Here is a 14,702-nt window from a genome sequence, read left to right as displayed (position 1 = left end):
ATCTTACTCTCCTACTATTTTCTGCCCAAAGGGACAGGAAAAATTTATGAAAATTGTGACAGGGCAGTACCCCTATTGGAGTGGGGTTCTGATGTCTCCTGCTTTGAGTGGAACTTCTACTCGAATGGGCTCCATACTCGGACGCAAAAATGGACTCTTATAGACTTGCCTAGAGAAGAGGGCAAGGAATCAAATTCAATGTTAAAACTTAAAAGGGACAGGTTGAGTGTATGGATCATATTAATATTATTTCAACAGATAAGATATAGTGTCGTTTTAAATAACTTCTTATTAGCTAATGTCATTGTTGATTAGTGAACAAAACTAGTTCATTAAAGCATCCTTATATATCCTTTAGTAAGGGATAATTGTTGCGAAGATCTTTCGGTGATAGTAAACAGGCCAGTTGGCACTGCATGAACTTTCTGAGTAGACCGACGAAGGACTAAATTAAGGAGCTAACGAACTTCTAAAATAAACGGGTGCAGTAGATGATTAGCACCCAAAATCAATTCGTCAAACTCCCTTTAATAAGTGAGACACGATACATGAAATATTTAATTGATGAAAAATAAATTATTGAAAATGAGTTCGAACATGACACTTCTAATACAATATTATATTATTAATTATTCCAAAAGCTTAAACTAATAGAAAATTATAAATTTACTATTTAATTAATATTTTCTAGCAACCAGCATTACATTTACATTAGGAACAGGAGTTTTCAAGCTGTTTGAATGTTCCGTCGATATCAGGCATTAATGGGCTGAATAAGTGTGAAATACATGCAGAAATATATATATATATGCTTATCAAAAGGCCATGATATGATAGTCCTCCATGGTTCAATAGAAACGCAAACATCTACTTTTATACAAAGCTTTTACACGTCTTTCGCATTAATTTTTCTTTTCAACAATCTATCATAACTAGCACTTCAGGGAGGGGAAAGAAAGGTTCTCCAAAACACCGACGTCATATAATTTACTGATACAGCAATTGTATCTAACTATGAAGTTTTAAAATGGTATTGCCAGTGATGAGAGAACTCAAGGCAAAGGCCAGAAATGCAACAAAGGAAAATCCCACGGATGCGCTTGCCATTTCAGGAAACTTGTCGCTGCCCCAGTTGGACTTCCACTCGTAAACTCTGGTGGCAGCCGATGATGAGGCCGATAGCAGAAGATAAGTCAACATCTGCCACCCCAAACAACAAGCCCAGCATTTTGCTATGTATATCAGTAGACGGTTCTTGAAATGAAGTCATATGCACATGCATGCTCTTATATTGATACATGTTTAACTGTGTTTCTTGTGTGTGTGCGTGTCTTGTGCCCCTGTGGTGATTCCTTTCAAGGGATCTTCAAGTCCCCCTACTAGATAATTATCGGGCTCTTCGTCAGCTTCTTCTCCTAGATTTGTTCGGTGTGAGATTTAAGTAATTGTTCGTCTTTGGCTGAAGACAAAGAACAGATCTGTTCTTCGTTCAAAGATGAAGAGAAGATCCTCCTCTTCATTTTCGACCAAATTAAGACGAAGATCTATTCTTCGACGAGCAGATCTTTGTTCTTGCCCAAGTCATTTCCAATTCCAACTCCGAACATTTCGAAGGCGGAGTCGGACCGAAAATCACCTCCATCAAAGGTTTTTCAACTCTTCCAATTTCGGCGGAGGCGGATGCCGGAAGAGCCCTTTCCAACTCGGCAAAGTCGGTGCCCAGCCCTACTAGAAGCCGGAGAGCCAAGAATTATGTCCCATCCCCTTGGAATTATGTCTCCATATAAAAATTATAATGGGTTTCTGGTAGAATTCTAGCATTTCCTAATAATACTTATGCATTAAGCTTTCAAAGCCATTTGACACACTAAAGTGATTATTATTAACGTACCAGAATATTCCTTGCTTTAGAAAGTGGAAAAGTTTCTTCCAAGAGGCAATTATAGAATGGAGAAACCGAACCTGAGAAAGCAAAGGCTGATCACTACGGGGAAAAGGCAGGAAAAAGGTGATTAAAAAAAGTTGTGGAGGAAAGTCAACAACTACACGGTCCAAAATTAATCGAGTGACCCAGCAACTTCTCTGCAGGACCGTGCCCAACATAAAGCGTACGTGGAAGAAAACTCACTGCCTGTGGGTTGTGCTAGTCCACAGACTCCACACCCTCCATGGCCCTAATGCAACGACCTTTTCTATAAGCTGTGGTCCCATAACGTAATTAGCATAAATTCATTGGACCCCCTAATCTGTACTAGTGATTAGACCCAAAACAGGATATGCACAAAAACATGGATGACGGTTTTTTCGGGCGAAGAGAAATTCGGATAGTTTAAGAGAGAATAGGCGTGGAAGACACCTGCCCTGCCCCGGGTAGCCTAGGGTATTGTGGCCACCTATCCGGACAAGTAAACCCTGCAGCCTCTCTCGGGCTGCCCAAGTACTAATTTTTGGGGAGTCCAATCCAGAAACCATGGGCCAGTGTTAGGTATAATATGTGCTTTACAATAAATATTCAAAACAAAGACTTGCCTGATCGATAAGGAAATCAAAGTAGTGACGGAGGTGGTGCCGGACTAACTGTTTCCCGGTGGTGAAATAATGGACCAGATCATACACTTGCAGCCCTGAATATGCAAACCCTATCACATTCACAGCCATACAGTACCTGCAATTCATCACATACAAAAAGCTCACAAATTTGACCGACATCTCAAAACGCTTTAATCAAACAATTCAAGGCCTATGATCTACAAATTCAAATAAGCAACTTTTTGCTTGATTGCTTTATCCAGATGGCCGTAGAAACAATCGAAAAAGGCCCTTCGTGAGATTTTTCCCGCAGACAGTACTACTTTTACCGAACAAAAACCTAAGACTATTAAGTGAGTAACTGACCAACAGACAGGCAGGCAGGCAAGACTAACCTGAACTCCTTGTACTGGTAAAAAGAATCAAGAGCCCAACCCTGAGACTTGTCAGCCGACATAACCGAGAACGAGATCAAGCAAAACACAAACCCAGAAATCCGTAACCCCAACAAGGCCCTCTTCACCATGCTTTCCCTCCTCGTCCTCCTCAGAATCGACAGATTTGGTCTCAATCGCCGGTCAGCACCACCACGGTTGTTAGTGCCTGGTTCAACTTCTCTGACGCTGGTGAAGCCCTCTTGGGCTCCTAGGTTCACCTTGGCCGCCACCACCACTGGGTCTGCCGGGAACGCCCGGTTCGCCGCGGCCGGCGATGGGGTTGCAGGGAGTGCGGTGGGGTGTTTGAGTTCATTGCTGTGAAAGGATCGATCGGAGGAAAGCGAAGAGGGTGATGAGGAATCTAACGGTGGCGATGAGGGCTTGTGGTCTCTAGGTGAAGAGTGGGTGGTGGGTGAGGGTGGTGCGTCTGAGATAGTGTGCTTTTCTTGCGCTTGTTCTTCTACTGGATTTTGTTCTTCTTTTCTTACATATTGGGTGTGATTTTCTCCTTCTTGTTTTGCTTCTTCTTCTATCACATCTATGTGTTTGTCCATTTCTTGGTCTGAGTTCAGAGGCATATTTTCGTTTTTAACTCGGAACGCGCTCTTGCCCACATCAGAAGCTGACTTCCCCAAGATTGTCTGCGTAAATATATTGGGGTGTGAATAGGTAGGTGAGTAGCTGCATTTATGTTGATTCTCCCCCCTGCGTTTTTAATTGGACTGAAATCTTAGGTATCTCTCGGCATATGACAAATCACGTATTTTTTAAATAGTATCTATGCTTTTTCAGTGGCATTAGAATAATAGAAATGTGTTTTTCAAAGGATAAATGAGACTTTCAGGGATTGAATCGGGAGAAATTCTTTTAACTCGGTTTGAATGAAATTTATATTAATTTTTAACTATGTTTTAAAGATAAATGTTAATTTAATAAATTGGATTGAAAAAATTTCTTTCGATACTGTTTTCTGCAAACTAAGTTAAAGAAATTTTTTCCGATTCAACATGCGAGAATTATATACTTTTTTTAATAAAGCTAATTGTAACATATTTTAAACACAGGCCGAATTAAAAGAAAATTCTTTGGTTCCAATTTAATGTAAAAGTATGTTCTTTTTCTATAAAGCAAAACCCCTCGACGTAACGCGAGGATTGGACAAGGGGACCACCACCGCCAAGGCCACGCACTCCGTGCTGATTGGTTGCTAAAGGCCCGGGCGGTGGGCACAAAAACAATAGCAAATCTAATCGAAATGCAAAATGTCGCTTCAAAATGGTCACTCTCAACTGACACCATATTACGTTAGAAAGCAGCATTCCAGCTCAGTAGCTCATAACCTGGACCAAATCTGGTACAAATCGGTTCCAGCCAATGCAGCCACATACCTTTGCTTCAACCGTTCAATGGTCCTAAATGATCCATACGCTAGCCTATCCATGATATCCAGAATAAAAAATAAAAAATAAAAAATGAGTATCTCTTCCGCATCCAACGCTGCCCCTGCAATCAACACCACCACCTGAAATGCTTCTGTTTGATACACTTTCCAGGCTTTAACTCCGATGCAAAGCCTTCTAATGCAATATTTTACTGTCATCTCATTTCTTTTACACACTACCCCATGGCTAAAAGTTATAATTGATCGAATCTAAAATTAGGATTCCTTACAATTGGGGTGGCTGAATTGCAGATCCCACAAAGGGGGCCGCAGGGTCTACCCGTCCTGAGTAGACTAGGCTGTGCGGTAAGGGTAATATGCCATAGTGAGTGTAATGCAATAGTTCATTATCAGCATAATTCACTTCTCTTAACCTTAGAGGACCAATTTGCAGGGTAGTAGAAATTTGCATTATACATGTCAGCCCTGTAGATTGACGAACGGTAATTTGCATTATACATCTCAACCCTGCAGATTGAGTAACCTAACAGTTGATTTGCTTAGGACATGGCAAAGAATTCATGTGCTTCATAGTACTTTTCTAAGACAACATTGAAGATAGGGTGGATGCGTTCCAAGAGATTGGAATAGGGACCCATTACTTCACTGGGCAATGGTGGAGAATCCTCATCCTTTGCCGAGCTATACTGACATCCTGAGAGGCCGCTTAGAGAATAACACGTGTGATAATAGTCCCTTCCCTTCCCGGGTTTATCTCTCATTCCGCCCGCAATATCCTGCATCAACCAAATCATGTCAGAATATTAACCCCTTAAAAGCAGGATAATAGCATGTCAAAACAATTTTTCAACAAGCAAAAACATCATCGGGATGCCAAATATGCAATTTTCAGTATATTGAACGTTCAAATGGAGGTCCGCTAATTGGAACAGTGAGGACATCAATTAAATGTTTCAAGAACTGAAAATGTTGATAGTGAACTCAGCTGTCCAAAAATTTCAAGTTCTCTTTCCCAAAAAGACAAAATAACAATGAGAGTTCTGACTTAGTTATGGCACTAAAAAGCCGAAAAAGTAATTCTTACAAGACTGCCTATTTTTCAGGCCCTTCACAAACAAACCTAAAGTAAATTAGCAAAATTCAGGCAAGACATAAATCACACAACCATCCACCAGGCATCAAGTTACCACAATGTTGAATTACAGGTCAAATCCACACCTGCGCACATAAAAGTATGTATTGTTGCAAAGCCAAGCTGTTAAAAAGGGATGCTGTTTCTGCAGGTTGCTTGATGAAATTATAGCCAATACTGTTTAAATTTACTGGACAAGAAGCATTCAGGCCTGCGGACACGTGAGAACGGCGGTTTAAATATAATCTCCTAATAAATGAAGTGGAAAGAGTTACAGATATCAAGAGAAAAATTTTAAACTGTCTTTTTCTTCAGATATACCAGAGGCTATACCAGTTTTTTGGCTGTCATTGGTGCAGTCTCCTTCTCCAGAATGCGGGAGTGCAAGTTGTTCATCAAGAATAGAATGAAATCTTTGTAACAATGCAAACACACCTCCCTGGTCACTCTCTTTTATATTAATTCCACTATAAATCAACGGAACACTGACAAGAAAATTAGGGAGAGGGAAGGGGGGGGGGGGAGAGAGAGAGAGAGAGAATTACCTGCCAAAATGAATAGCAACTATCAACCAATTTATTTGTTCTCCCCTGAAATCCACACTCCCTACCTTGCCGAAATGCCACCCAATCCTATACAATAGCAGACATTTGATAAAGAAAAATTTAAAAAGCATTTTCACAGAAATAATCGCAAGAGAAATGTTGATGACAAACACAGCAGATAAAACCAAAAGCAATACAACAAAATTGTTCCACCACGTTATACAGAGCCAAATAAAAAAATAACTTGTATCAATCACCATAAAGAGAGATAAAAATGTCTTACAAGTAAACCAGCCAAGTCCAAACGATTAACCTCATTGATCAGAATCATTGTGGCGAAACCACAAAAGGTGTACCTGATAATCAAATTGTCAAATCTGTGAGAGGCAACCTTGAAAGTGAACTGTGAGAACCAGCTAAACAGATATGTAGGGGAAGAGAAAATGGGTACAGGACGAAACATACCCACCATGAGCTTCAGCACCAGGTTCCCCAGCAATGCCACCTTCATAAGTCTGACAGCTACAGAGAGATGACAGTAAAATACTATCAACTACTTATATTAACCAGGCAATTAACGAAAGGACAATTTAAGTAAGCAATCCTATAATACTGTTTAAATCTATGTGCAGAAGACAAATTTAACTTATTACCATCAAAACCAGGGAGTGAAAGCAGACAAAAGCTTTCCAAAATAATGCAGAACCAGTGCCACAGATTAATTGCACTAGTACTCATCAAAAACTGATGGCCACTTTACAATGCAAAAAACGCTAAACCTAGTGAAGGACAAGATGCTAAATAACTTCGAAAAATTCAATTCCAATTCACTTCTTTTATGAGTCATATAAGAAGAAAGTTCTTCCTTCTCATCTTTAAATTTCAATTGTACCATTTCAGTACTGTTAGTAAAAAGGGGGAAAATATATGAAAAGGACAGAAACAAATACAAGAATTTTTCCTCTCTTCTTCCACTCCTCCCCAAAGAATAACTGGGACCAATTCAGTCACGTTCCCATTCATTTAGAATCTGGGCTCTTCTGCTTCATTTTTATTTAATTTTTTTATTATTATTTTTCCTTCTCTTTTCTTTTTTTTATTCCCTTTCATCATTCCTCAAGTCCCATAGGTAAGATCCTGTAGAATCTGGCCCATTTTCTCATTGAGCAAAAGGTACAAATTAAATCAAATTGATTTTTAGATCACAAGTACTATATGAAATCTTCATTTTTTTCCTGTCTCTATATCCCACATATGAAAGAGTACACAATAATGGTGTATTTGGCAAATCAAATATCTAATAACGAACCATTCTAATTAGTTGATAATTTATTTTATTTTTTATAAGTAATCAAAAAATATTATTAAAAGCTTAAGGCGTCCCTATGTACACAGAAAGCATACAAAAGGAAACACCAAATTAGAAAGAGCAAAAAAAACCCCATTACACCTCCAAAACACCAAGGCAAGATCCACCACCCAATCAAAATTACAGCCAAGTTGAAGTCCCCAACACACACCCTTACTCCACCACCCTCAAGTCCCACATAATCAAAATACCACCTGAAGCCCCGCAAGACGACACCCGCATAAACTGCACACAACGCCAAAAGACATGAACCTTGCCTTTTCCATGGCTTGAACACTCGCCTCTAGCATCATAGTTGATGGAGCATTTCAAATTTCTTAGCTCCTTGCTTCCTTTTATACCAAGATTAAAGAGAAGCCAATTCCTCACGATGATGCTCCTCTTCAATAGCTGTCAAAAGAGCCAAAGACTGCTCCTCATGACCCACACAAGAGATCCCCACAATAGGATAGATCTCCTTTACATAATGCAAAGCCCAATCTGAAAACCAGAATCTCCCAACGCAACAGGGGGATAAATACACAGAGGGGAAGAAAGGACCTCTCCAACCTCACCATCACCACCCCCATCCATCCCATCCAGGAGACACAAAGCAACATCCATCATCACCCCCATCCAACCCATCCAAAAGGTACTTATTTTCCCCTAACCTCCTTATGTTGAAGCCACCCTTAGCACCCACAAGCAATTTGTAAGAGGGAGAACACTCAAGGGACCTGGCACCTACCACCAACCCACCTTGCTTGCCCAGACAAGGCACACTCACCGCTGAGATACACCCAAGGAGGACAAAATCTGAACTTGCCACGACACCATCGGGAGGGTGAGTAAGGAAACAATCAACCAGAGAGGCATGCGCTGCTTGCTCAAGCATAACCGGCGAAGCTAGCCTCGGCGCGATCTGGGAAGGACGACCGGCAGGCTCTGTTACCACAGACAACATCGACCCGAATGGAACAAACCCATCCATAACTGAGCCCCTCGAAGCTGAAGGAATCTGAGTCACGGAAGAGACCAAATTTGAGGAAGGTGGTCTCTGGCCCGAACTTTCTTCTTCGAATCCGTACCCATGTAAAAAGGCTTGCAAATTTTGTTCTTCAGAGACCGCTTGACATTGGGCTTAAGATGGGTCGCTTGGGCTTTAATTTTTTTTTTTATAAGTAAGAATTCATTAAAAAACGCAAAGGGACGCAACCCTAGTACACAAGAAGTATACAAAAGTGTCCCTAATCAGAGGAAAGAAACGAACAAGTAAAAAATCAGTGAACGGCAAACTACCCGGGCTATGCGCCGACACCCAAAGATATAACATATTAAGCACATTTCTACAAAGAGCCCCAACCGATACCTCCACATCCTCAAAAAGCCTAGAATTTCTCTCACGCCACAAGCCCCATAAAACACATAAAGGAACTTGCTTCCAAATACGGTTAACAAGACCACGACCCAGCAAAGTGCCACAACCACTCAATAAATCCAAGACACTACTAGGCATAACCCACTCCACCCCGAACAAGCTATTAAAAGAACTTCAAACAACCCGTGCCACGTCACAATGAAGAAGAAGGTGATCAATGGATTCCCCATGCTTTTTACACATAACACACCACTCTATCACCACAACACCACGCCTACGTAAATTGTCATGAATTAAAATATTTCCTAAAGCCGCTGTCTAAACAAAGAACGCCACCCACTTCGGAGCTTTAACACGCCATATACCCTTCAAGGAAAAAAAGCCGCCTCATGACAAACTAATGCTTTATAGAAAGTCTTCACTTCAAAATTCCTCCTCTTAGAAAGATTCCACACCACTCTATCAACCTCCCCATGCCGAACCCGAATAGAATATAACTGTTCATAGAAGGACATCACCATCTCCACCTCCCAATCCTGAGCATAGCGCATAAAGAAAACATTTCAATGAACCACGCCTCATACCAAAGACAAATTATCCACCACCCAAGCATCAGGAAAACGCGCAATAGTGTACAAAGCTGGAAAACAGAGCTTGAGAGGCTTGGGCTTTAATACTAGGCTTAAGATTCTTAAAGGGCTTAAGGGATAATTTTGCGAAAGGATTCCTATGAAAGATTTCATTAACTCCTAATCCATGTTGAATAGACCTTTTGAAGAAAATCCTAATGGTCATTCCTCATGCTTTGAACTATGGGAACACCTATAAACAAGATCAGACCTTAAAGAATGACATCATTTCATGAAGAATTAAACATCACTATCCAAAGATGTATTCCATATTATATGAAAAGCAAGGCCTCTATTAATAATTAGATAAATTTTTAACTGGAATGAGATAACTTTTGGAGATTTCATTTACATGTTCAATTGATTCAAAAGCAAAAGGACCAGGCATTTATGGGCAATCAGCAATATAACATTCAGCATTGGTATGTGATAGAGTTTCAAACACATATATGATTCTTCCACAATTTGTACACGCTTCATTCACAAAGAGTATTCTAAGTAGAAGGACCACCTAAGCATAAAACCAAATATAAGAATGAAAAGAGTGTTGAAGCAGCTAGCTTAGCACAAAATAAAAATTAATGGATGATAGAGACCAACCTTAAAATGTAATCTCCAACATTCTGAACCAGTTCATTGTCCAATATGTTAAGAACACTTGCAACCTGATCAAACAAAAAGAGTGTTGTCCATAGATCAAGAAAGCAGAAAAAACAATTTTATCAAAAACGATTTATGAACAGAACTACCATAAATTGTTTGATGAGACAATTCTGATAGTGGAGATATAGATAAAAACCAATGGAAAATATGAATTGGGGAGATCTGCCAAAATAATCAAGCACTGCATTGGAACAAATTATCGGATGGTACCAGTGCAAACATTAGCAAGTTCACAGAATTTCAAGAACCTATAGAAACATTTATTGTCCCTAAGGCCTTACCTTTTACACAATCATGTGCCCTAATCAACCCAAGTAGATGAGCAATCACTTCTAAAACAACATCTAATCTTGAACATCACGCCATGCAAATTAAGAGACACAATTTAAGGGTAGCATTCTTATGTGTAACAAGTATTTGTGTTGTTTGTGCCATATATGTTTGAGAAGATGTGCATGTATAGAGAGAGAGAGAGAGAGAGAGAGAGAGAGAGAGTGGCTAACTTACAGAGATAGCAGTGTAGCAAGCCCGAACATCAATTTCTCCTGCATCATGCATCCTGATGAAAGGTGATTTATGATATTAAAAAGTCATCATGTGGTGCTCAATAATCAGAATCTACACGTAGGATACAAATAGTAAACCATTGAATAATGACCACTCCATAAATTTATAACCCTAAATCTAAAAAGTTCACCAACCAGGAAGGGGGGATTGAAAAAATTCTAAACAGAGAGGAATAAATAGAGGTGAAATACAAAGACATGTAGAATCAGTTCCTGTAGTATGATGTCACACCTGAAGGGCCCGCTTGGATCTTTCATCCGACGCAAAAACATGTATACATTTTCTCTGCAAAATATTTCCAAAATTCATGGCATTCAGTTTCAAATGGCTCCAAAAGGCACTATTGCAAAAGAAGTGAGTTGCTTCAAAGGAGCATGACAGACCACCTATTTATTGATGACAAAGATCTCTCACCACCCACAGTAATAAGTGCATTTACTGCAGCATAAGTTGTTGCAAGATGTGGCATCTGAGCAGAATCATATAAGTTAATGTTTATAATAAAGACATTAAGTAATTCAAGAAAGCATATGAGAGTTTTTTTACCAGGCTATAATCTTCAAAACAATAATTCTTTCTTTTCTCTTTATAAGGGAAAAAAAAAATCGTTTTTTCGAAGATCCAAAAAAAAAATTGTTGTTTTGGAGATTAGCCTGGCAAAGAAAACCAGAGAATATTCGAAACCCGCTAGATTCTTAAGTAGAAAGATAACCAACAGCCAAAAAATTCTATTAAGATAACCATAGCTTCTAACCCAAATAAATCAATTCAAAGCATGCCATGTGACTTCTGTATCTGTACCTTCTCTTAAAAAACACGTGCACATAAGGACTCTAATATAACAATAATATAATTTATTTTATCAGCTAACACAAGGCCATTTAGTTCTCTCTTCTTATGCAATACAGTTCAGAAAACACTAAGTGACCAACTAAGGAAAGGAATGGAGAAAATTCTCTTTCACTGCTGAGATCCAGATAGAAATCTTTTTAAATTATCACAAATAGTATTTAACAAGAAAATACATCAACAATGAAACATTAAATCCTTCAGCTTCTCCATTGTTGGAAATTTCTAAGGCGGGGACATCCCCAAGAGGCTATCTGGAATGTTATTCCCACTCTTTTAATGTGGAGCATTTGGAGAGAAATGAATCGTCGACTCTTTGAGGATAGCGAGACTAATGTATTTTTTTTTTCTGAGATCTCTTTTGGATTGGGCTTATTGTATATGTTCCCAATTTTCCCTCAGAGAATCTGGTTGATCTAATTTGTTTTCTAGATTTTAGTAGCAGCTAGGGCCTCGGCTCTATTGTATACCCTTCATGTACGGGGGTTTTGCCCTTTTTTTTCAATAAAATTATTATTATTCATAAAAAAAAAATTGCCATAAAACGGAATATTTACTTGCCTGTCCAGGTCCGCCACCATATCCACCATTAGGATCCTGCATGTATAAGTTTACAACAAAATCAATGGCAAAGCAAAGGAAGGAAAGATAAGAGGGCCAAAGAAAGTGGGGTTTGCACATTACCCAAAAAAACATAATAAAGGTGATATGTGTCAGATAATGGACTAACAAGCATTAAACTTAAATAAGTATAACCAAGGTATATCTTGAACTCTATGATTAGGACTTTTACACCACAGAATGGAGAATACTAGACATTCCAGTGAAGCAACAAATACTCCCAAATTAAACTCTTTATGCGCAAAGAAATAGGATTTATGATTAAGAAGAAAACGATGGGAATATATGCTGAGTTTCCAATCATAAGTTCTAAAAAACAGGCCAAGGATATATCTGTCCAAATGTGACGCCTATTTCTATGATGCTAGTAACATTCAATTAATTCCTAGCTGCTAACAAAAACTGAGAGAGAGAGAGAGAGAGAGAGAGAGAGAGAGAAACTTGAACTACACAGTATAGTGAACATGAATAGTTGTTGAAGCATAACAAATTAACAATGCAAAAAGCTCTGATTGAGACTGCACACCTGACAACGACTAAGAAATTCAACGACATTGTCTTCTAGTTCAGGCTCAACACACTCCCCAAGTAAAGTGATTGCGTGCAAGATCCAGTAGCAAAGCCAAGGTCGACTGGACAAAGAAACATTCAGCACAGAAAACCAATATAAGAACAATTTACAGTACGTCAATAAATATGGTTTCGCAAGAACATCCCATGAAGAGAAACATAGTACCAATATTTAATTTAAATAAATAAATAAGCTTCTATTGAAGCTCAACTTAGCACATGAGCCTCATAATTATACCCAAGCTTGAAGTGGAATAGGATCCTCTCCATGTCAAGCAAAATGGAAAGAATCCATTTCATGGTTAAGAATATTAAGATTAGATTTCACACATCTAATCTGTATGAGTAATTACAAATACTCATCTCCCATCCCACTCGTATACCACTAAGATGATGTGGCATGGCCCATCAATCATTGGATTTTTTTTCTTTTTTAATAAAAGCTGATCCAATGGCTAATGAACACTGCCACATCAGCCCAGTAGTATGGGAGTGGGATAGGAGATAAGTATGTAGCACTACTGAATCGTGTATATGGTGCCCCATAGTGTACATTATGTCACGTCATTAAAAATTTAATTAAATGACTTAGTATCATGTCCACCATTAAATACAACAAAATAAAATATTGACTATGAAATACCTCCTCTCCATTTAAAGTGAAATAGAGAGGATCCTTGTGAAATAGAGAGGATCCTTGTCTGCCTGAAGCCTAGCCAATTCCGCTAGCTAAAAGCACCAGAACACAAAATCTAGACAAGCTAGGGATTGCTATTAGTTCAAATACAGAAAGCTTTCCGTGCCGCATCATAACCAGCCAGCAATTACGAATTAGTAATCGCGATAAATTAAACTCTATTTCATATTCTAGTGCTAGTCAAGTATTCCTCAAAGAATTTCGTCTTCGATTATGAAATAATTCATTTTAGAGCCCCTTGTATATTACTACACGGACAAGCAGAGAGAGAGAGAGAGATACTTGGCATCCAAGACGGAAAACGAAGGTTCGAGTCGTTTGAGACCTTTGATTAGGTACTTCATGTGATTCTCACGCTGGAGCTCCAACCTATCAACAAATTAAGTAAATTTCCATTCAATGAAGTTTTATACAACAGAAATTACGTTTGAATCGTAAGAAACCCTAGCGAGGAGGAAGATAATTTTCATACATGGCGGATTGGGCTTTCGGTGGAAGGCCAACGAAGAAGTCGTACATCTGGAAAACCTGATGCTCGACCATCCATTGGTCGCGCTCAGTCACAGTTGGCGTCGAAGACGCCGACGAGTCCATCGGTACTCAGTGGAGGGAATCCCAACTTGCCTGGTTTCTCGCAGTCGCAGAGTGGCGGAAAGTTTACTTGGGTCCCCATTTTATTTTGGTCGTCAAGTTGAGTCGTTTTCTTTTTTTTAGCGCTTTTCTTTTTCAAGAAAAATGTGTTCCGGCTAAATCCGAGGGACGAACTGTAGTTTGAAGCGTTCAGCCAAAATTTATAAATTTTAATCTCCTCTATGAATTAGCTTGATTCTTTAGAGTGGGTTTGAGATTGTAATTTTATAAACAAAAAGTTGGATTTTAGACCAAATTGTAGAAAATTAATTCTTTGGGAATTGTTTGGGCATTTTTAAAAAATTACGGTTTGAAAACGCACAAATCTGCATTTTCAAATTACAAGTAATATGGTGTTTTTTTAAAACGCAAAATTTTGAAGGCTAACCTGCGATTTTGCTAAACGCTTAACTACATTTTTAAAATTCACTTTTTCAAATCGCACATTTTAAAATCGCTAATTTTAATTCGCACTTTTTGAAATCGCAAACTCAAACGGACATTAATAATCTCCTCTGTTAAGGAATTAAAATGAGTCTGAACATTTTTATTGAAGTCAGTATGGCAAACTGATTGAATATATTAAAATTGTGTTGAATAGTCTTTTGTCATGGTTTGCAGGGCATACTAAAAGGGAAGTTAATTAAGAAACTCACTCTTTAGCAAAAGCAGCTCTTCACCAATCATTGAAGAAAAAAAAATGTG

General features: G+C 38.8%; 2 protein-coding genes across 3 annotated transcripts; both read right to left on the bottom strand.

Annotated features, from left to right (window-relative positions):
* Nucleotides 1–847: 847 nt before the first annotated feature.
* Nucleotides 848–3,688, bottom strand: LOC133859835 (CASP-like protein 4A1). Of its 2 annotated transcripts, XM_062295382.1 has the most exons (4): nucleotides 2,925–3,688; nucleotides 2,530–2,665; nucleotides 1,892–1,962; nucleotides 1,061–1,200 (listed from the first exon to the last, which is right to left on the bottom strand). In XM_062295382.1, coding segments are annotated over exons 1-4 (828 nt in total). In that variant the 5' UTR covers nucleotides 3,545–3,688; the 3' UTR covers nucleotides 1,061–1,199. The 2 variants fall into 2 exon arrangements, with proteins under 2 accessions (XP_062151365.1, XP_062151366.1); XM_062295381.1 differs by lacking the exon at nucleotides 1,892–1,962 and having other exon boundaries at nucleotides 848–1,200; nucleotides 2,925–3,684.
* A 1,045-nt stretch (nucleotides 3,689–4,733) lies between these two features.
* On the bottom strand, nucleotides 4,734–14,042 carry LOC133859830 (protein farnesyltransferase subunit beta). Its single transcript, XM_062295377.1, has 14 exons — nucleotides 13,840–14,042; nucleotides 13,650–13,736; nucleotides 12,627–12,732; nucleotides 12,041–12,076; nucleotides 11,017–11,099; nucleotides 10,862–10,915; nucleotides 10,571–10,622; nucleotides 10,001–10,065; nucleotides 6,511–6,567; nucleotides 6,329–6,401; nucleotides 6,046–6,132; nucleotides 5,834–5,939; nucleotides 5,587–5,711; nucleotides 4,734–5,144 (listed from the first exon to the last, which is right to left on the bottom strand). The coding sequence occupies exons 1-14, from the start codon at nucleotides 13,959–13,961 to the stop codon at nucleotides 4,908–4,910; spliced, it is 1,290 nt and encodes a 429-aa protein (XP_062151361.1). The 5' UTR covers nucleotides 13,962–14,042; the 3' UTR covers nucleotides 4,734–4,907.
* Between the last annotated feature and the right edge of the window lie 660 nt (nucleotides 14,043–14,702).

This window comes from Alnus glutinosa, chromosome 2 (assembly GCF_958979055.1).
Source record: "Alnus glutinosa chromosome 2, dhAlnGlut1.1, whole genome shotgun sequence".
NCBI lineage: Eukaryota > Viridiplantae > Streptophyta > Magnoliopsida > Fagales > Betulaceae > Alnus > Alnus glutinosa.
The sequence above is the reverse complement of the archived record's forward strand: the minus strand, read 5'-3'. Positions and strand labels throughout refer to the sequence as shown.